The 21,736-nt window shown below is 32.5% G+C and overlaps 3 protein-coding genes across 4 annotated transcripts; all 3 read left to right on the top strand.

Annotated features, from left to right (window-relative positions):
- Positions 1–1,523: 1,523 nt before the first annotated feature.
- LOC137825515 (multiple C2 domain and transmembrane region protein 5-like) lies at positions 1,524–6,404 on the top strand. Of its 2 annotated transcripts, none has more exons than XM_068631196.1 (2): positions 1,524–1,807; positions 3,090–6,404. In XM_068631196.1, the coding sequence occupies exon 2, from the start codon at positions 3,136–3,138 to the stop codon at positions 6,172–6,174; it is 3,039 nt and encodes a 1,012-aa protein (XP_068487297.1). In that variant the 5' UTR covers positions 1,524–1,807; positions 3,090–3,135; the 3' UTR covers positions 6,175–6,404. The 2 variants fall into 2 exon arrangements, with proteins under 2 accessions (XP_068487297.1, XP_068487298.1); XM_068631197.1 differs by having other exon boundaries at positions 1,535–1,807; positions 3,109–6,404.
- A 2,072-nt stretch (positions 6,405–8,476) lies between these two features.
- On the top strand, positions 8,477–14,158 carry LOC137827125 (exosome complex exonuclease RRP46 homolog). The gene is made up of 7 exons (XM_068633341.1): positions 8,477–8,904; positions 8,983–9,083; positions 9,354–9,374; positions 10,259–10,331; positions 10,420–10,487; positions 11,346–11,478; positions 13,717–14,158. Exons 1-7 carry the CDS (start codon positions 8,685–8,687, stop codon positions 13,821–13,823), a joined length of 723 nt encoding a protein of 240 aa, XP_068489442.1. The 5' UTR covers positions 8,477–8,684; the 3' UTR covers positions 13,824–14,158.
- Positions 14,159–15,560: 1,402 nt separating this feature from the next.
- On the top strand, positions 15,561–18,977 carry LOC137827124 (uncharacterized). Its single transcript, XM_068633340.1, has 3 exons — positions 15,561–16,521; positions 18,068–18,070; positions 18,343–18,977. The coding sequence occupies exons 1-3, from the start codon at positions 15,961–15,963 to the stop codon at positions 18,823–18,825; spliced, it is 1,047 nt and encodes a 348-aa protein (XP_068489441.1). The 5' UTR covers positions 15,561–15,960; the 3' UTR covers positions 18,826–18,977.
- Positions 18,978–21,736: the final 2,759 nt, after the last annotated feature.

Genomic DNA, 21,736 nt, shown 5'->3' with positions numbered 1-21,736 from the left:
TCACTTCTACTAATATATTTATGGTAGGATTATTTTTTACAAGTACGAATATAACACAGAAAATTAAACAAAAACTTTTGATAAACCAAACAAAAACAATTTATGCATATAAAGAGTCAACACTACTACATGAAAAGACATAGTGTTGTGCTATATTAATAAATTGAGAGGTTATTCAGTTTAAGTTATTCAAAAAAATTAATTTATTAGCATCAAAATATTTTTTAAACATAAAATGTGTTTGATTTCTATATATATCACTACTACAAAGAAAATTATTAAATAAAAACTAATTTAAAAAAAATAAAAAAATAAACATTATATATATTAACTAAATTAAATATATTTTAAAAATTACAAAAATTATTGGTATTTAAAATAGTTTTTTATTGATAAAAATTTTAAATTAATTTTTAAATTGATATTTAATTAGCAATCAAGTTTTTAACTATCAACTTTAGAATTTATATTAATTGATTGTTAAAACCTTGATAACTAATTAGATATCAATTTAAAAACTAATTTATAATTTTTTATTAATAATTTTTTTAAATAGAATATTTTTTTTTAATTTCTAAAATAATATCTAACTTAGTCAATAATAACTAATTATTTTTTATCTTTAAAATTAATTTATTAATGATTTTTTTGGTATACTATCAACAATTTTAGTTTTAGTTCTTGGAAAATGCTTCTCTTTTTTCATCTCTCAAAAAATGGAAACTAATGCTACTTTTTAATAAAAGAATAAAATATGTTTTACTTATTGTAGTTTTTTTATATATTTTTGATCTTTTTCTATTTTAATGTAGATAAATATTTTTTACTTTAAAGATATAAATTTCTTTCATGTGTCTAAGGATAAATACGACATGGTACTCATTTGATTTTATGTTATTAAAAACTTATAACTACTTGAAGACAATGGTAGATGCAGATTTTTGCATTAAGGAAACAAAATATCTTTTTAATAAAAGAATGAAATAAAATTATAACAATATATAAAAATATTTTTTATACATATTTTATACTACTTTACTCTTAATTATATTTATAAATTATTAAAAAATAAAATATATAAATACTAAAAATAACTATACATATATTTTAATACAGAAATGTATTACAAACCACTCGCTATATTTTATTTAACCACCATTATTAATTTTAATTTTTTAAAATAAAAGAAACGCAATGTGAAGTCACCATAACATCTCCAATAAAATTATTACGTAAAAGCAATCGTCTATCTTAGATATTTTAGGGATAAAATTTGAAGAATCTTTTTTATAAAGACTACAAAATTATTATTAAAAATATGATTTAAAAAATAATCTCAAACAAAAACATGTTGGTTTGAAGCATATAACTATTTATTTAATGTGAATATAAAATAACAAGAAATAGTATATTAACAGTAATAATAATTTGAATAAAGAAATAAGTTGGACACGTGTAAGACAGGGGGAGGGAGAGAGAAACTGAAAGGAAGAAGAAGGTTGTCTTAAACAACAGAACAAACTGAAACAGACGACGGTTCTTACCATTGCGTTCTCTCTCTCTTTCTCTGTCTCAGCAAATATAAAAGACATTAGACAAATTCAATTGCCTCGTCCATGTTTCCAATTTCACTCGTTTTCAACGACTTTCTCCATTTAACGTGCGAACCATCCCAGAAGTCACTTCCTTAGCCTTTTCCCTTGTTTTTTAAAGTCTCTGCCTTCGTCTTTGCTCTGTTATCTCTGTTTTTTCCAACCACCCAAAAGCCTGGTTTTTCTTTCTTTCAGCTCTTACTTAAAACACCCAGGTGCGTTTCTTTCTCTTTTTCATTCTGGGTGTGTGGAACATTCTGTTGATTTCTAGTTGGGTTTTGTGTCTAGTGAGAGTATGTTTCTGGCTTTTGGCTGTTGTTACATAATCTTCATAGCTTGAATCTCTGATAAAGTATCCACTTTTAGTATATGATCGTGCCTCGAATAAGATTGTGTCAGAAGGAATATAAATGTGAGAGTAAAAAAAGTTTGAGCTTTTGGATGTTAAGGGGTGGGATTGTTGTCATTGAGAGACTAGTCAAAGCCTTCTGTGTTTACAGAAAATGAGTAAAACAGATTTTATTTTGCAAAGGTTCAATGGAATTTTTTAGGTCTTCACAAAAGCACCTTCTCTGCTTCACTAATCACCACTTTTTACTTTTTTTTAAATTTTGAAAATTTGTGTTTGTTTTCAGTTAGAAGGCTAAAACTAGAGTAGAACACAAGGGACTAGTTTAGTTCCACGTTTGGAGTTAATGAATCTTCGGAATGTTTTTGAAGCTTCTTGTCTCAATCCCCTGTATCGAGATCAACATACAAGGAGTGTGTCTTTTAGTGTTCTGTAATAAGTATATAACAAAAGGGTTATTTTTTATTCTGAAATTGCTTTTTGGTCGCGGAGAAGACAGTTGAGGGATTGTTTGGTTGATACTTTTAGAATCTTGACTCTTTTTAATGTGCCTTATTAAGTTTACTTGCTTTTCACGATAATTTTCCCTTTCCTTCTTTTTGTTATGTCTTTCCATCTTTGCTTCCTGTTTATGATTGCAAAACGGAATAATAGTAATTCATAACTGTGTTGTTTTTTCCTTCCTAGTTTAGATATGATATGAACTTTTTAGACTGGGGGTAGTTTATGCTTTCACAGGATTTCTAACTATTACTGCTACAGAAAGAAGATAAAATAAAATAAAATAAAAAGTGACCATTTCACAGATATATGTAAGAGTCAAACTAGGATAATTTGAGTACATCTCTCAGTAAGCAATTAGCATGTTTACTTTATGATGATTCCTCTGAGCATTTAACCTCTTTCATTAAGCCAACATGCTAGATCAAAATCCATTATTCCACTGAATTTGAAACTGACACTTGGTAACCTATGCACTGCCTGATACATAACAAAAACTAGGATGTTCATTTGTCCCTCCAGTATTCATACTGTAGGCAGTAAAACTCTGATTTCTTTATATACAATATCTATTGGAATTTGTAATTGATGCCTTATAATATTAATATTGAACCTAACTGGTTTTTCTTTCCTCTGGTATTAATCAGTATATCTTGTATCCGTCAGACTTTTACTGGCAGCTACTCATTGGCAATGGACAACCTCAAGCTAGGAGTAGAAGTTGTGAATGCTCATGACCTTGTTCCCAAAGATGGGCAAGGTTCATCTAGCACTTTTGTGGAACTTCACTTTGATGGCCAGAGATTTCGGACAGAAACTAAATATAAAGATCTGAGTCCTGTGTGGAATGAAAGCTTTTACTTCACAATTACTGATCCAAGCAAGTTACCAAGCCTCACTCTTGATGCCTGTATCTTCCACTACAACAAAAGCAATGCCTCCAAAATACTACTTGGGAAGGTCAGGCTCACTGGAACCTCATTTGTTACGTATTCAGATGCTGCTCTTTTGCACTACCCTCTGGAAAAGAAAAGCATTTTTTCCCGCTCCAAAGGAGAGATTGGTTTGAAGGTTTTTGTTACAGATGATCCTTCTATAAGAGCGTCAAACCCTCTTCCTGCTGTGCAATCCTTTGTCGATATAGTCCAAGATGTAACACAAGATCAAACACCACCTCCAGTATCATTTACAAACTCAATCCCCAAGAACGTGTCTAGAAAGAAAACTGAGTCAAGGCACACTTTTCATAACATAGCAAAATCAAGTAAGGAACAAAAACAGCAGTCAAAGCCTGCAGCAGATGCCAAGCCAAGTGTGACCTTTGGGATTCATGAGATGAAATCCTCACAGGCTCCTCCAAAAGTTGTTCAAGCATTTGCAGGTGCACAAGAGTATGGAGTGAAAGAAATAAGCCCTACTCTTGGAGGGGGCAAAGTTGTTGGTGGAAGGGTCCTTCGCGGGAGCAAGCCAGCCACATCCAGCAGCTATGACCTTGTTGAATCTATGAAATACCTTTTTGTAAGAGTTGTAAAAGCCCGTGACCTTCCTTCAATGGATCTCACAGGTAGCCTTGACCCTTATGTAGAGGTCAAGATTGGAAATTTTAAAGGAACTACCAATCACTTTGAAAAAAACCAAAACCCTGAATGGAACAAGGTGTTTGCCTTTGCCGAGGAGAATCAGCAATCCTCTATTCTAGAAGTTTCAGTCAAAGACAAGGATCGGATATCAGATGATTTTGTGGGAAGCGTGTGGTTTGACATGCATGAAATTCCTAAACGTATTCCACCTGATAGTCCATTGGCTCCCCAGTGGTATAGGATTGAAAAAAAGAATGGAGAAAAGAGAGGGGAGTTGATGCTGGCTGTTTGGAGAGGCACACAAGCTGATGAAGCTTTTCAAGATGCTTGGCATTCTGATGCAGTAGTCACCCCTGATGGAAGCACTATATCAAACTACTCTCAGATTCGATCAAAAGTTTACATGTCCCCAAAATTATGGTATGTACGCGTCAAAGTGGAACAGGCACAGGACTTAGTTTCATCTGACAAGTCTAAACTTCCAGATGTCAGTGTTAAGGTACAAATTGGAATCCAGATTTCCAAGACAAAGATAATTAGGGGCGTGAACCCGCAGTGGAATCATGATGCGTTGTTTGTTGTTGCTGAACCTTTTGAAGAGTCTTTGGTCTTTACAGTTGAAGATCGCGTCGGTGGCAAGGATGAGACTATAGGCAATGTTGTTCTTCCGATAAGCAAAATTGATAAGCGCGTTGATGATAGGCCTATCCGTGGTGATTGGTTTCTTCTTGAAAAATCCATGTCACATGCTATGGAGGAGCAAGGGAAAATGAAGGAGAAAGAGAAGGATAAGGACAAGTTCTTCAGCAGAATCCATGTCGTTGCCTTTCTTGATGGTGGATACCATGTGCTAGACGAGTCAACTTATTACAGTAGTGATCTGAGGCCATCCACAAGGCAGCTTTGGAAGAAGCCAATTGGAGTCTTGGAACTTGGTATTTTGAATGCTGATGTGTTGTTACCACCCAAAAGTAGGGATGGAAGGGGAACATCAGATACATACTGTGTGGCAAAGTATGGCCATAAATGGGTGCGCACTAGAACCGTTGTTAACAATCTAAACCCAAAGTTCCATGAGCAGTACACTTGGGAAGTTTATGATACAGCAACAGTTCTCACCTTGGGGGTATTTGACAATGCTCAGATTCACAATTCTTCAAATAGTAACAACGATTCTAGGATTGGGAAGGTTCGGATAAGGATCTCAACACTAGAAACTGACCGCGTTTACACTCACTCATATCCACTATTATCGCTGCAAAACTCTGGTCTCAAGAAGAACGGTGATGTGTACTTGGCCATACGTTTCTCATGCAACTCAATGGTTAACATGATTGGTTTATATTTCAAACCCCATTTGCCAAAAATGCACTACACAAAGCCCCTTAGCATTGTTGACCAGGAAAGACTGAGAGTCCAGGCTGTGCGCATTGTGGCAGCTAGACTAGGCAGGGCAGAACCCCCTCTTAGAAAGGAAGTGGTTGAGTACATGTCAGACACAAACTCTCACCTGTGGAGCATGCGGCGGAGCAAGGCCAACTTCAACCGTCTGAGGGACGTGTTTTCCTTCCTATTTGCAGTTGGAAGTTGGTTTGGAGAAATAGCCAAATGGAAGAACTCTTTTGTGACAGTGCTGGTGCACATTCTGTACACAATGTTTGTGTGTCTCCCAGAACTCATTCTACCGACAATATTCCTCTACATGTTTGTGATAGGGATGTGGAAGTGGAGGTTCCGTGCAAGATACCCTCCTCACATGGATCCTAAGCTCTCATGTGCTGATATAACAAGTTCTGAGGAGTTTGATGAGGAGATGGACTCTTTTCCAACCACAAAGAGTTCAGATATAGTTCGTTGGAGATATGACAGGTTGAGAAGTTTAGCAGGGAGGGTTCAAAGTGTTGTTGGACAGATAGCAACTCAAGGAGAAAGAGTCCATGCTCTTCTGAATTGGAGGGATCCACGTGCCACTGCCATATTCATGGTGGTGTGCCTTATCACTGCCATAGTGTTGTATGTCACACCACTAAAGTTGTTGTTCATTGTATCTGGACTTTACCTAATGAGGCACCCTAAGCTTAGGGGCAAGACACCAGCACCACTAGTCAATTTCTTCCGCAGGTTGCCTGCTCTCACAGATACCATGCTGTAGATAGATATAGACCTCAATATTTGAATCTGGTGTAAGCCCTTTTGGCAAGTCTTTGTTCCCTGAGTCATAATTGTTGATACAGAAGTACACATGCTGTGGAAAATTCACATGTGTATTTTATTTTACAATATTGTTCCTTGGTTCTGCACTGGCCATGAAGGATTATATCAGATGCTTGTAGTGAAACTGTTGACAGTTAAAAAGAAGAACATTGGAATCTTTTGAGTAAACACTTTATGTGCACTCTAAAATGTTTTCTGCAGTACATAATAAGAAAGTATCACCTATGATAAGAAATTAAACTGAATAAGAAAATGTGGACAATAGATGTTAAATAGACAAATAAACAGACACTTATATAACTTTCTTGAAAGTGACCAAGGAGTATGATGTCTTACCAACTTTTTCAAAGAGACTGCATCTTCATTTTTTTTGTAGATTGAGTTGTTGAACTTTGATTATTTTATTTAATTTAATGTGCAAGTGTGTGTTGGAGTAAGATGTATGCTTATCACAAATGGCTCATTACGTAACAGGTGAAGACAAAAAGTTATATTGAAAATGCCGACATGATGTAATACATAACATGCAGAAAAGTCACAAAAGTTTACACTTATCCTAATCAACATTTCTTAATATAAATATACAAATTTCTTAATCCTTAAGCTTGCAACAAATCATCCAAATTTTCTTGATGATATGTTTTAGATAATCGTGTATCAAATTATAATAATCGAAAAGAGAAATAATATTTTAATAAAATAAAATAATTTTAAAATTATATTAATTAAATCATAATTATAAATTGATGTATTTTAATGTGTGATTGTTAAAATAATAATTTTTATTGACAGATGTTGATGCGTATTATTAAAATTTCAATTTAAACATTATCTCGTGTTTTATTTAAATTTTTGTAAATATTATGCCAATAGCATGTAAATTTTATTTTAGTTTTAAATATTATAAGAGTTGGATTTCTACTTTATTAATTTAAGAAAATTCAGTTACTAAAAATATATTAATTATATTTGTTAAAATAAGTATTGAAAATAAATAAATTTATCTTGATGATGAAATACTAATACTAAAAACTAAAGAACAATATGTTTTTCTTACATAACACTTCTTCTGAATTTAAATATAAAAAATGTATGTTTTTACACTGATTAAAAATACTTAAGTTCATTATTTGTTTTAATTTCATAAAAAATACTATTAATCATATTTTTAGAATATCATATTTGAATTAATTTAAAAACACAAAGAAAAATACCTCAAATGTTTTTCTTCTAGAGAAGTAGAGTCTTTACTCTTGCAAAACACAATTACAACTGGTCCTTATATCTTGTTGGATGATTAGATTCCTTTATTGATAATTTGTTGTGGCTTTTATATATGGCCAACACGTTTATGAGAAAGTTATGTGAGTACATATCAATAAAGTTAATTTTATTTTTAACATAATAATTTAATATGTATATTAATAAACTATAACTATATTCTAAATTTTAGGCTTAATTAAGTTTTAAGTTAAAAGATAACTTTCAGTATTTTTAATTTTTTGAATTTGAATTTGAAGTTTTTATATTTTTCAAATTAAGTCACTACCATTTTATTTTGTGTGTAGTGGGATGACTAATTGTTACTTTACATTGCATTATTTATGTGTACTTATATTAAAAATAAAAAATAACTTAAATTTGAACGTTGACAAAAAAATTTAAATTTATATATTTTTATTTAAATTTTTATATATTATTAATTAGAAAATAATTTAATTAAAATTTATGTCTCTTATAAATTGGAGTATTTTTAATTATTAAAAACTTATTTTATTAAATGTTTAAAGTTTTTATATTTCTCAATTGAATATGTGATTAATTAAGATGGTATGACAGTTTATTATCCATCCAGACAGAACTCTACAACGCATACAGTAAGAAAAATTAAAGTTTTTAAATTTAATTATCTTTATAAAAAACGACATGGTTTTATTTTATACATTAAATATTAAAAAAATTAAACTAATAAAGATATTGATAATTATTAAAGATAATTAGGGTTTTGTAACTTTATTCTTCTTATTCTCAAAGTTCGTAATATTATAGTTGAGATTTAGAGTTTAGGGATCAAATTGATAATTGAGACTAAATTAGGTTTTTTAAAAAAAATTTAAATACTTAATAAAATAATATTTTTTGTAATTTAATTAAAAATAATTAAAATTAGATGAAACTTAAATCTTAATTTCAAAGATGATTGGTTTTTTTTAATATCCAATAGTGAAAAAGTATGCTTCAAGAGTGTGTCGCATTTTTAATTTCACCCTAATCAAGTACGTTTTGTTCTGTTTGGGTTTGTGAATTAGGTTTTGTACTCGCCTCAGACACACCCCGTTCATGTTACAGTTGCAGTGCAGCTTTCTTCTTGTTTCTTGTTTTTGATTTCACTGGTTCAAGTTTTTTGGGTTACCCAACCAAGGTGGGGCTTAAAGGATTCGGATTTCAATGGAGATTGACAGACCTGACGGCCGGAGTGCTAATCAACTGAGACCCCTGGCCTGCTCTTGTTCTGTCCTGCATCGTGCTCATGGCTCCTCCAGTTGGGCTCAAGGAGAAACCAAAGTACTTGCTGCAGTTTATGGACCCAAAGCTGGAACCAAGAAGAATGAAAATCCAGAAAAAGCATCCATTGAAATTATTTGGAAGCCCAAGAGTGGACAAATTGGTTGGAACAATGCTAAACTCAGCTAGTTCTTTTCATTTTAAAATAAAAAATAATAATTATCTTTTTTCCATGGTTTAGGAAAAGTGGAGAAGGAGTATGAGATGATATTGAAGAAGACTTTTGAAAGCATTTGCATTCGAACGATATATCCCAACACCACAACTACAGTTATTGTCCAGGCAAGTTTTGTTCTCAGTATTAGAAATGTGGTTTGTTACATGTTTTGGATTCAAAGAACTTGGAGAAACGCAGTTATGTTTTTTGTTCTAATTTGGATAAGAACTATGCTGTTCTGCAGTTCTTTTGTGTGAATGTTCTCGGTTAAAATTGGAATTTTATTTTCTTGCCTTTGTCATATTTATTGCCGTTGCTGATTTCTTTGTAAATATGACCTATGTTATCTGTAGTTTACTGATAACTTAACTCTTCACTCATTGATTCTACTGCAGGTGCTCCACGATGATGGTGCTGTATCCTACTTAAATGTTCAGTTCTGATATGTTTGATATGGTAATTGTTTCTTTATGATATGTTTGGGTGGAGGGGAGGAGTGGAAATAGGGTTGAGGAATTTGAATGGGTTGTTTTGTATATGATAGAAATAGGTAGGAGAGAATTAAAAGGTGAATCTGTCTCACAAATACTTCTTCACTCTATTTTTTTACCTTAGTGTATCTCTCTCCTGGTTTCTTCTCTGTTTCTCTTCAACCAAATAAAATTATTTTTTTCTTTATTTCTCACTTTTTTTTTTCAATTATCGTTTTTATTTTTTATTGACTTTATTTCTACACCAAACAGACCCTTAAGGTTATGATGTTGGGTACTTTTACTACAACCTCCCTTTTATATCGGGGCATTCTTCACTTTATAATTTGATTCATTGTGACTTGTATTCCCTTAGGATTTTAGTCTGATGGTGAAAGTACACCGCAACTTGTGTTTCAATTTTTAAATGGGTAATGTTGGTATATTATTTTACTTGATCTTGTTATAGTCTCTTCAAAATTGGAGGAAAAGACTAATCCTCTGTGATGCATTCTGTAATAGTTCTTTATTTCTCTGTGAAAGATTTCTGCTATTTTTCTAATCCAATTTTATGGCAATTTCTGAAAGAACAAATTAGATGGGTGGTGGGTGGTAGTGGACTGGTATTCAGTCATTCTGTTCAGGGAGGAGTTATTACTTGCTTAGGACTACGAAAGAACAAATTAGATTACCATCAATTCCATCAAATACTTTTCAGTTTGATTTTATTGTTTATTACATGAGGGGTGGAGACCTAAAGAGATCAATATTTAAAATTTAAAATATATGCTTCTGGATTTTTTGCGCCTTTTTCTTGACTTAACATATAGCTTCTTCCATGTGCAATAAATGCAGCATGTGCTGCACTTGTTGATGCTGGAATTCCCCTAAAGCATCTTGCTGGTAATCTAGACTAGTTAATTTGTCTCTTGGTTTATTTCTCTGTTTTCATTCTATTAACAATAATGAATTCTCATCCTTGTCTCTTCAGTGGCAATATGCTGTTCTGTAACAGATAGTGGTTGTGTTTTATTGGATCCAACCAAAGATGAAGAAGAGGTTAGTAGAATCGTTTTTGGTTAAAATGTTATTTTATTTTCATCTAATTACTTGGGAATTTAGTCAACTGAGTAAATTTGGTCTACATTTAACTCATTTGTATTCTACATGCCTTGTGGAAAATATCATTAAACCTTTGTTGCCCCATTTTAGTTATTGGTGTCATGGCAAGCCTTTCGTCATTGATGTTATAAGGCTATCTCTCTTCTTTCTTTACTTATATTTGTTTGAATAAATTAAATTATCCTCACGCCAGGGGTGATTAACTTGCTCTTATTGAAAACAGAAACAACCGCAACTTTATTTTTGATGACATTTAGCATTGTTAAACTTTTTATAAGTTAATATTATTTAACCTTCTACCTTTATGTACTTCTGTGATATTAGAAGACATGGTCAAGCACATTGTTCAGTAATACCTAGTTCATTTGCAATGTAAACTCAACATATCTTTATTCTTCCTTGTTAAAAATATAGGATAGGAGTCTTTAAATTCATGATTAATGGGAATTTGGTTTTCCTTGTAAAATCGGCAACCATTTTTAACTTGGGCAAAACCAATATTCCAGCTGTGTTAAATTAGATGCTAACTATCCACATTCTGGTCTAATAGCTAACTGTGCGTCCAATAGTCAATTTGTGTTTTATCTTAGAAAAATTCATGCATGCGTTTAGTTAATGACATGCTGCCAGGCTTAATGGAACTCGACACGTGATATTTTTTTTTCCATAAATCCATAATAATTGTATAGTCAATATTTTCTTGTCCCTGTAGCATGAACAATTTCTTTTATTGGAGTCGCACGTCTCATGCTTCTTGTACATAACTCTAATTTAATCTTTCTAATTTTATTGCAGAAACTAAAAGCATTTGCCAATTTAGTTTTTCCAAATGCTATTGTTTCAGTCCTACCAGATAGATCATTGAAGGTGGGTACTGAGCCTATGGCACATGGAATCATGACATCTGTTACGCAAGGCGCTATGTCAGGTATTTTGCAACACTTTCTTTAACTTTTCATATTTAGTTCCTTCAACGGGAATTGTTTGTGCCATAAATATCTATTTTAACAACATTGCCTAGTTATATTCACCAAAGCACAAGAGGAAAAAAAGGCAGTGAAGCATTATATTTTTCTCTTTTTTGAGAGAAGAAAAATGCTATTGCTCGCCTTTAGCTCTTGAAACGTCAAGTTAGTAATGATATTGCCTTGTATGTATGTTTCATGATGAAGTAATGGCCGGTGAACTGGAGGGATTTAAGTAGGGTACTACAGGCATTAATTTGAATTATGATGCAAAAGTAGTATTACATTTGTAGTAACATTAGAAGAGCCACACTGGCATAAACAATTGTTGGAAAGGAAACCAAAAAGGAAGAAAGAAATGGTTGGCTACTTGAAATCCTAACCCTTGTGGATGCTTTCTACCAGAATAGATTGTACCCTTGAATCTTGCTCTACTGTTATTTTTCTTCTATTGATGCTATTTTGGCCTGTTTCCTCCCTTGTAAGGTTGTACTTTCTGAAGACCATTACCTGTCTCCCTCCTTTTTTGACTCCCTCCTTTTATTCTTACACTACTTAACTTGAAATGCCTCTTACTGAGTTTAATTACTGAATTTCTTTTCCCCTTAATAATCATGTCTCCACAAATCACTAACCTTCCTAACTTAGTTTTGATTGATGGAGAAAAGGGAGATGAAACCTGTGAAATTTCTTCCCCAAATTTGAAGAAACTTTCTTCTTTTATGGGATATATGCAGAAAATAATCAATAACAACTACAAGATCTAATTGGCCTGGGTCATGAATCCATTAAAGAACTTCTGGTGGACCTGGGTGTTCATCCCTGGCTCAAATAAGGTTTTAGTTCTCCAATTAGGGGGTACTATTATTTTTTGTCCTCCAATTAAAAGAATTTATTTTTTAATCCTTTGATTTTTCAAGATGATTTTCTTAGTCCCTGGACTTAGATAATGTTTGTTACGTGGTTGATATGGCTGATGGTGTTCAAGTCCACACATGCCATGCCACGTGGTTTAAATCAATGACATGGATTAAATGAGTAAGATATCCGCATTTGAAAATTAACAATTATGAAATTTCATTTCCGATGTGTTGGGAGAAGGTAAAAACAGTAAATCCCAAACTATGGTCAAGGTAAAACATTGACAAATTTCACTGTTGAAGGTGAAGCTGTGATCCCAATCCATTGTCAATGGCCCAGCCAATTCATCTGTTTTCCTCTTTTAACTATTCAGAACCTTTAAAGAATATTTTTCTTCCTGTTTTGATGTTTTCATCTCTTCCATCGCACATAGTCTCTGTCTCTCCCCACATAATTAACAGGACGCACCATCCTTTGACTAAAATGACTAATGAAAAAAAATGGAAGGCATGAACAAATTTCTTTTAGATGAAAAAAAGGAGGGGGCAGATAGTCCGCTAAAGTGGTCTTCACCTGCCATTCTGAAGCTTTGGAAAATCTGTCTTGTCTAGATATGGCAAAGCAGTAGCAGTAGCAACTGCAGAAGCTGCAACAGGAATCCAAATGGAAAGGAAGGTAACAAGCATCCATTAGAAAACACACTCTAGTTAAAAACCATAAAACATAGCCTTTCCCTCTTCTCCATGAGTAATAACCAGTGGATGAAGCCATTGACGCAGAAGCACAGAGGCCTTGGATGTGCCCACTACACCACCAGAAAAGAGATACCATTCATAAACCTTGTGGTCCTCTCCTATTGTAATGGATGCTATAAGAAAAACCATGAATAAGGTCTGGAGCCAGCGGCAGAGCCTGCAATGGATGCATTTAGCGTTTTATTATTTAAGACATCTACCACAATAATTCGAAATTCCACTTCCTAAAACGAAATACCACATGCCATCTGTGGACTTGAACACCATCAGTCACATCAGCTACCTCACTAACGTTGTCTAAGCCTAGAGACTAGAATCATCATTTTGAAAAATTGGAGGGTTAAAAACGTTTTTTTTAATTGGAGGATAAAAAAATAGTACTCCCTCCCTAATTGAAGGACTAAAAACATTGAAGTGTGTATATATATATATATATATATATATATATATATATAATGCATGTATGCGGTAGGCCTGATGGCCTATAATAAGCAAATAATGATAATAACAATAAAACATGATAAAATCAAAATAGGGTGTTTATTTACAATGAACTAATTAGTTTTCTGTTTAATTTTCTTGTAGTGGATGATTATCTTCACTGCCTAGAAAGAGGTCGTGCTGCCAGTACAAGGTTGTCTGAATTTTTGAGGAAAAACGTAGGACTGAAATCTACAAGTGGAGGCATCTAAAGTGGGGTGATTTCCAATCTTTTTGAATGTAGTTTATTAGTGTCTAATTTAAGGGGGGAGGATGGGATATCTCTGCAGGTAGTGTTACATATATGTCCCCCATTCATGAAATTATCATTGAAATGATTGATAGATTTTGTTCGCGGTTGATTATAAAATTGTGAAAGCCAATCTGGCCTTTCCTGGTCTTTTGGTTAGTTGTATATTAGCTGTCCTTAATGTGTTTCTGAGTGAATTTTTAAGTTCAAGCAAAAGATTGCAATGAGGTGCTCAGAAAAATGATTCAAATAGTTTGTAGAAGTTGTATAATTCATGATTATTATTTCTTCGCTTAATGGCTCCTGTTACACTAGCTTTTGTACAAGCTATGGAAGATTAGGGAACTTCTATTTTACCTATGCTATTATATCAGGCTGGATTTATGTTTTGATTTGTAATGTTTGCTGTCCATGCGTATTGCTGAAGTCACTTTTTTGGCTTTTAATTACTCTATCATATTTAGTAATAAGGAAAGACTGTAGAATGAACATTTGGTTTTCCTCTTTGGATTAGATAGCCATTGACAAGGTTTTTAGGTGTTTCCTCAGTCATTTGAATATAGAATTAGGTTTTGACCGGAGTTCTGTATTGTCATATTTGTAAAAAAACTCATAGGAACGAACCCCTGTAATCCCAGAGCATAAGCTCCGAGAGAAACTATTTCTTTATTTCTCTGCCTAATAACAAACAACCCCAATCCACCACTACACACCTCTCACATTCCTCTATATGTAACCCCATTTCTCCTTGGTTTTCCCTCTAGTGGACCCTGAACATTTTGTCTTGCAGGTACCCCATACTGGGTTGCCCTGATTCATAAACAATGTTTGCATAAAACCCTACATTTCTTGTGTAATTCAAATTGAGATGACTGTTAATAGTTTATGACATGGCACCTTGTCTTGGTCTTAAAAAGGGTGTCTCTTCCCTTTGTGTTTCTTTAACCAGGCAGGAAAAGAGACCTAGGGTGTGTATGCACATTAAGGAGAATAGATGAAATGGGGGACAGAGAGAGATGGTGAAAAGCTAGAGGGGTATGTTAAGGAAGATCTAAAACTCAATAATTTTTGTTTGCTAATATGGTTTACTACCAAATATTATAACTGCATTTGATATAAGTAGCTGGCTTCAGTCAGTGAGAAAAAGTTTTGGTAGTTGTAATTTTGATTGGTTAAGTCACTTACGAGGGGAATTAATAATAAAAATTAAAAGTTAAGATTATAATTTGAATTATTGATTTAATTTAATATTATAAATATATATATATATATTTAATAATTTGAATATTTTAATGATTATTTTTATATTTTTAAATAAATATTAAAATCTAGAATAACACATATTATGATATTTGTTTTTTCCGGGTTTATAATATTTATTTAAATTGTTAATTTTGTGATGTCCACTAATTTATTAATTTAAAATAGAACTTAAAATTTCTATTTTTTTTATTATTGAATTTTCTTATATTTAAATTACGATGCTTCATTATATTAAAATTAATATTTTTCTATTCATATAAAAAAACTCGAACAAACTCATTTTTATAGGAATCATATCAAATTAATTCGAATATATATACACTTAAAATTAACATATTTTAAATAAAATTTAAATTTAATGTTTATATTTATTTCTTACTTTATTTTAACGATAATAAATTAAAGTTTAATAATAAAAATGTCATTAAATAAAAAATTCAAAATAAAAATAATTTTTCTATTTTTATTATCAATAAAATTCATGAAAATGGAATAGGATCACAAATTATTCATAAGTAAAAAATTAATTTTAGAAAAACAAGTTACTATTATTACAAAAACTTTGACATATCCTTTAGTTGTTTCCTCAACCTATTGAGTGCAGTGAGAAACATAATCAAACTTTTGGACACTGTTAATTGTCATTTTGTGAAGGAACAAAGCAGAACATAGTTATTTCCAACATTTTTCTAAAGCATCACTTCCTATAACAATCAACTACAGGATTCTGTTAATTGTCATATAGTTTAAACATAACTCTCTTTAAATAAACTTCTCCTTGTTGCATCAATGCACTAAAAAGAACACAAAGTAGAACCAAACAATCTGCATAGAAAATGAAGATTAATTTCCTCTCAAAAGCAACCTTTGTTCTTTTGGTCTTTCTCTTCCTATCAAACTGTTTGAACATTGGAGCTGAAAAATGTCACCCCAGTGGCAGAGTTAAAGGTGGAAAGATCCCTTCAGGGCAGTGCAATGAAGAGGGTGATTTATGTTGTGTGCCTGGAAAAATATATCCCACATACACATGTTCACCACCAGTGTCTAGTCACACCAAAGCATATCTCACTCTTAACAGCTTTGAGAAGGGTGGAGATGGTGACAGCCCTTCAAAATGTGACAACCAATATCATTCTGATTACACACCTGTGGTGGCACTTTCCAGTGGATGGTTCAACCACAGGAGCATGTGCCTCCACAACATCACCATCAGTGGTAATGGCAGAAGTGTGGTGGCCATGGTGGTTGATGAATGTGACTCATCAAAGGGATGTGATAAACATGGTGGCTATCAACCTCCTTGTGCCAACAACATTGTTGATGCCTCAATGGCTGTGTGGAAAGCCTTAGGCATTCCCATGACCCAATGGGGAGGGATGGATATTACATGGTCTCATGCTTAAATCTTGATTGCACAATTTTCTATTTCATTTTTTGTGTGTGTAATATTTCTTCTTCTATAACTTAGTTTATTTACAAGTTTGCATACTTGTATGTGTATATGATCTTGTTATCATTTTCTGTAAAATGTAAACCTTTCATTTGTTGATAGTATATTCAAATTTTAGCTTACTTTTGAATTATGGTTCAGATTTTATATTCTTTCTTATTCATCTTTTAGCTTAACAAATCATGGCCAGTGAAAACTAATATATTGTATATTCTAATTTTGTACTTAGATTTTGTATAATTCATAATTTTTCAACCAAAACTTAAATAGAAAAACTAGAAAACTCTTAGTGGGAACTAAAAATAGACATCACAAATATACAAAAACTACAAATACCATGGTTCCCTTTATTTATGAATAAATAAAGTATTGGGTGATTGAGAGTGAATTTATAGAATTTTTAATGTAGCTGAGTCGATAAATTTAGAGTAATGAATAGAAGGATTCTGAGATAATTGGTTAACATTGGAATTCATTCCCTAAAGAGATTAAAAAAAACTAAAAAATACTATTTGAAAATGTTGCATAAATTTTAACATAAAGACAAATTATCTTAGTAGCAAGTGATGTATAACATATGAGATCCAATTTTTAAAGAATACTTCCTTAACATAAACTCATACACAAATAAAAAAATAAAAACTTAGTTCGCAGATACGGTGGGACTATTTTATTTGTTTTCTTATAGAGACTGCATAGTTTTACGTTTATCAATCTTGCTTCTTTGAAGGCTTTTCTCTTTTTCTATAAAGTCATTTATTCATTATTAGTAAGACTAACTTCTTGGCGTTATTCAAAATCAAGAAATCATTTTTTTCCTACAACAACAATGTTTCACATGTCATCATCCAAATAACAAACAACAAACTTTTAGTTTCTAAACATTATTACCTTCAAAGTCAGCACCATAATAATTATTTCAATTTCTGTGGTTCATTGAAATTCTACATCCATTAAAAATAATAACATTTAATAGTATAAATAAAGATTAAAAATAAGAATATTTAATAGTATATATAAGTGAGTATAAATTTTATTCTATAAATTGATTTTATAATATTTAAGTTAAATTTAAAGTTCACTTCTTAATATACTTAATATAGTATCAGAATCATTTATAATCTATTCTATCGAGAGTTTGGTATAAGGGTCATTTATAGTCTATTCTATCGAGAGTTTGGTATTAGAGTCATTTATAATCTATAAACATATAGTCTTACGCATAAATTTTGATATTGAGAAGAGATAAAAATATTTAATAGTATATAAGTGGGTGAGACTAAGTCACTTTACGATTTCTTTTCACCACTATCTTTTAGTGCAATTTTCCAATCCAGAAGAGCATCTACCCTCAGAATTAACTTATATACACCGAAATTTCATAATATTTGAGAATAATTAAATTGTTTGTTGTAACTAGGACAAATATATGTTCAAAATGTAACTCTAACTTGCATGATTGGATTGAAATTTGAGTTACTGGATTTTTTAAGAACGTTACGCTTGTAATTTTGACAATACAAGACAGCTTACAAATCATTGCTTGACCCAAGAAAGAAACCTATATGTCGAAGCAAACTCATGTACCTCATCAAGAGGCCTCTATAAATGGAAATCTTCATATTCAAGCATCAAACACTGAAAAGAACAACAAAGAGTAGAAACAGAGAAGCTCATAGATAAAATGAAGAGGTTTTGCTCAAACGCATCCTTCATTCTATTAGCCACTCTCATCTTAACAAGTTGTTTTGAGTCTGAGGCTCAAAAGTGTCGACCAAGTGGGAGAATTAGAGGAAAGAAAGCCCCTCCAGGACAGTGCAACCAAGAGAATGATTCTGACTGTTGCAAAGAAGGCAAACTCTACACAGCATATGAATGTTCACCACCTTTGTCCACCCACACCAACGCTTACCTCACTCTTAACAGTTTTCAGAAGGGTGGAGATGGTGGTGGCCCTTCAGAATGTGACAACCAATACCATTCTGATGACACACCCGTCGTTGCACTGTCCACAGGGTGGTTCAACCACAAAAGCAGGTGCCTCCACAACATCACCATCAGTGGGAATGGCAGAAGTGTGGTGGCTATGGTGGTTGATGAATGTGACTCAACTAAGGGATGTGATGCAGACCATGACTATCAACCTCCATGTCCCAACAACACTGTTGATGCTTCCAGAGCTGTCTGGAAAGCATTGGGAGTGCCCCCAAATGAATGGGGTGGCTTGGATATTACATGGTCTGATGCTTGATATTGTAAGTGTAATGTTTAAGTGAATGTCTATGTTTGTGTATTGGGTAAGATCTTTAGTTTGCATTCTATGTGTATCATCTATCATGTATATGCAGTGAGAGTGTTAGTGTGAGGTTATCATCCTAATGTATTATATTAACTTTTATGCATCGCTTGGTTAAATAGTATTATAAAGTGGACTTTAAGCTTAATTTAAGCCCATAAAACCGGCTCATAAGGTTGAAGTTTGTACTCAATAGACACTCACTAGGATAGGCTCGAAATAGCTCTGATACCATATTATAAAGTGAACTTTAAGCCTAAGTCAACCCCATAAAACCGGCTCATAGGATTGAGGTTTGCACCCACTTATATACAATGAAAGGCTCTAATAGTTCCAACAAATAGAATTTATATTCAAAAGTCGTTATGTTTATCTGATGAAAATGAAGAATGGTAAAATTGAGGTTGAAGGTTCATCGAAGTTGCAGGAATGTCAATGTGACCAAAAAAGAAAATCCAAACCATCAAGCTTTCTTTTGCACAAAGTTTCATTAGAAAGTAACTGAAATTTTTGATAAATACTTCTGAAGCAAAACAGTATATCTAATGCTTCTTTTGACAAAGTTGTCACATAGCTTTCATAAAGACAAATGTACACAGCCCTGTAGTTGATCATCAAGGAACTGCAGAGATCAGACTCAAGAAAAATTGGAAAAAGAACTGTTGGAACTATTTTAAATCTAAACCATTAATTAATTTTAATATTTGTTAAATTAAGTATATAAAGTACCAAAAAATGTATATCAATGGTGAGATTTGCAAACTGAACACCCCAGTTTTTTTTAATCTGTGTCTAGAACATGGTGAGTTTTAATGTTTTATGTCGCAATGTTTCTTCACAAATATGACCCACATTTGTATTGAATCGGTTGAATATTCTGTATGGAGTGTTTCTACAATAACATTTAATTGCAGAAGCTCATCAATCACATCTTCCACACTTCCTCTGCTGTTTTCACTCCTGTAATTGTAACAAGACCCTCTCCAATCCACCAATAAATTGTTTCTCTTTTCTTTATAACAACACCTTAAGGGAAAATTGAGAGAGACAACAAGAAACCTCGTCGTGGATATTCTAGCAAGTCTTGTGTCAGATTGAGATCTTGAGACTGCACTAACTGGTTGTTGTGTAGCATTGAGTGCAGCATTTCACTACTCTTGTCATCCTCCTCAGACGAGTCGTCAAAAGATACAAGATTAAGAAGATTCAAGGAGAAGAAGAAAAAATATCAAGAACAAGATTTTTTTTTATAAAATCATTATGTTAGTGTAATTTTAGAAAATCTAGCATTATATTTTACTTAAATTTGAACAGGTTAAATTGAAATTTTATCCATAATATATTTCAGAATAATAGATTATATAGTCTATAGTCTTTAAAAGATGGTTAGAACAATTTGATCCTTAAATAATTTTTTTTGAAAGCATTTAAAAATCATTTGAAAATCATAACAGAATTATGTTAAAATCACTTAATTGATTTTTAAAACAAACTGTTTTTTTTAAGAACCTTAACTTCAAAAGTAAGTTTATTTATCGAAATAACTAATTGATTTTGTTAGAAAATACAAAAAAAAAAATCATTCTTAGATCTTTTTAAAAACCTTAAGGGTAATTCAATCAGTTGTTGCGATAAATCAAGATGTTGAAAAACTTGTTGTAGTCACCAGACTTGAACATAAACGTTTTTAGCTGATTTAAAAAACAAAACAACTAACTAAAATTAACACAGATTTCAAATCATACGAACTTGAATCATAACTAAGTGTAAATCAAAATCTACCTAACTACACACAACAACAAATTCTTCAAGTCTTCAAGCTGGATTTAAAAATCATCAAAACATATTATTCAACAGGTCCGACCCAACTTAACTTGACCTAGAACCTGCTTGACTAGGTGAACCAAGGCTAGACTTATCTTAGCCCAACATAACATGGCTCGATTTAGACCTAACCCAACATGGACTCGACTCAACATAATATGGGTCTAACCTAACGTTACTTGACAAAAACCTAACCTAACTTAGATTTGGGCCTAGTCCAACCAGCTTGACATGGTCTAGACCTGGCCTTACTTGAGTTGGGTCCGACTCAAGTTTGTCTATATTGACATAAGGTACTCTCAATCTAATATGGGCTCAATCTAACTTGACTTAACCTAAGCTCAATCTAATTTGACCATACATAGTCCAACCTAACTTGTCTCAACTTGAGATAGACTCATATCAATCCGACCCGACTTGGTGCAAATTGGACTCAACCCAACCTAACTTAACCCAATCCTAACTCAACTCAGAACAATTTTGAGAACTCAATCAGACTTAGGTTCAACCTGACATGGCTTGACCTAAATGTAGGCTGACCTAAACCAATCTTGACCAGTTTAACATGGTCTCGAACCAGCTCAAGCAAATTTAAACTCATTTGGACCAATTTGACATGGTCTGACTTAACTTAGTCTCACATAACCCTACCCATCCTAACTTGGATTTGGATTTAGATTCAATAAACAGTTTGAATGTGTATAAAGATTTTTTTAATATTTTTTCATTTTTATTTTTAAATAACTTTTTTTACTATAAAAAGTGGCCATGGATTGACCCTAGCCCATGGGTCTTTTGTGGGGGAATGGAAAATCGGAAGAAGGAATCTTACAACAAGACAAAAATTTCAAGGTCAGGAACTTTCGCATGGCTATGGCACAACTGATAACAGAAAATCTTTAATCTATCTTACCTCTGCAATTGCAGAGGATTTATGAGTCATCTTAGCACAAGGATAATGAGAGAGGTATAAGACTATTTGTTGATGCCATGGAAAATATGTTGTCGACATATATAAGGCTTTTTATCCTTTAAAAAAATA

Source organism: Phaseolus vulgaris, chromosome 8 (assembly GCF_000499845.2).
Source record: "Phaseolus vulgaris cultivar G19833 chromosome 8, P. vulgaris v2.0, whole genome shotgun sequence".
Taxonomy (NCBI): domain Eukaryota; kingdom Viridiplantae; phylum Streptophyta; class Magnoliopsida; order Fabales; family Fabaceae; genus Phaseolus; species Phaseolus vulgaris.
Note: the sequence above shows the minus strand (reverse complement) of the source record. Positions and strands in the feature narration are given on the sequence as shown.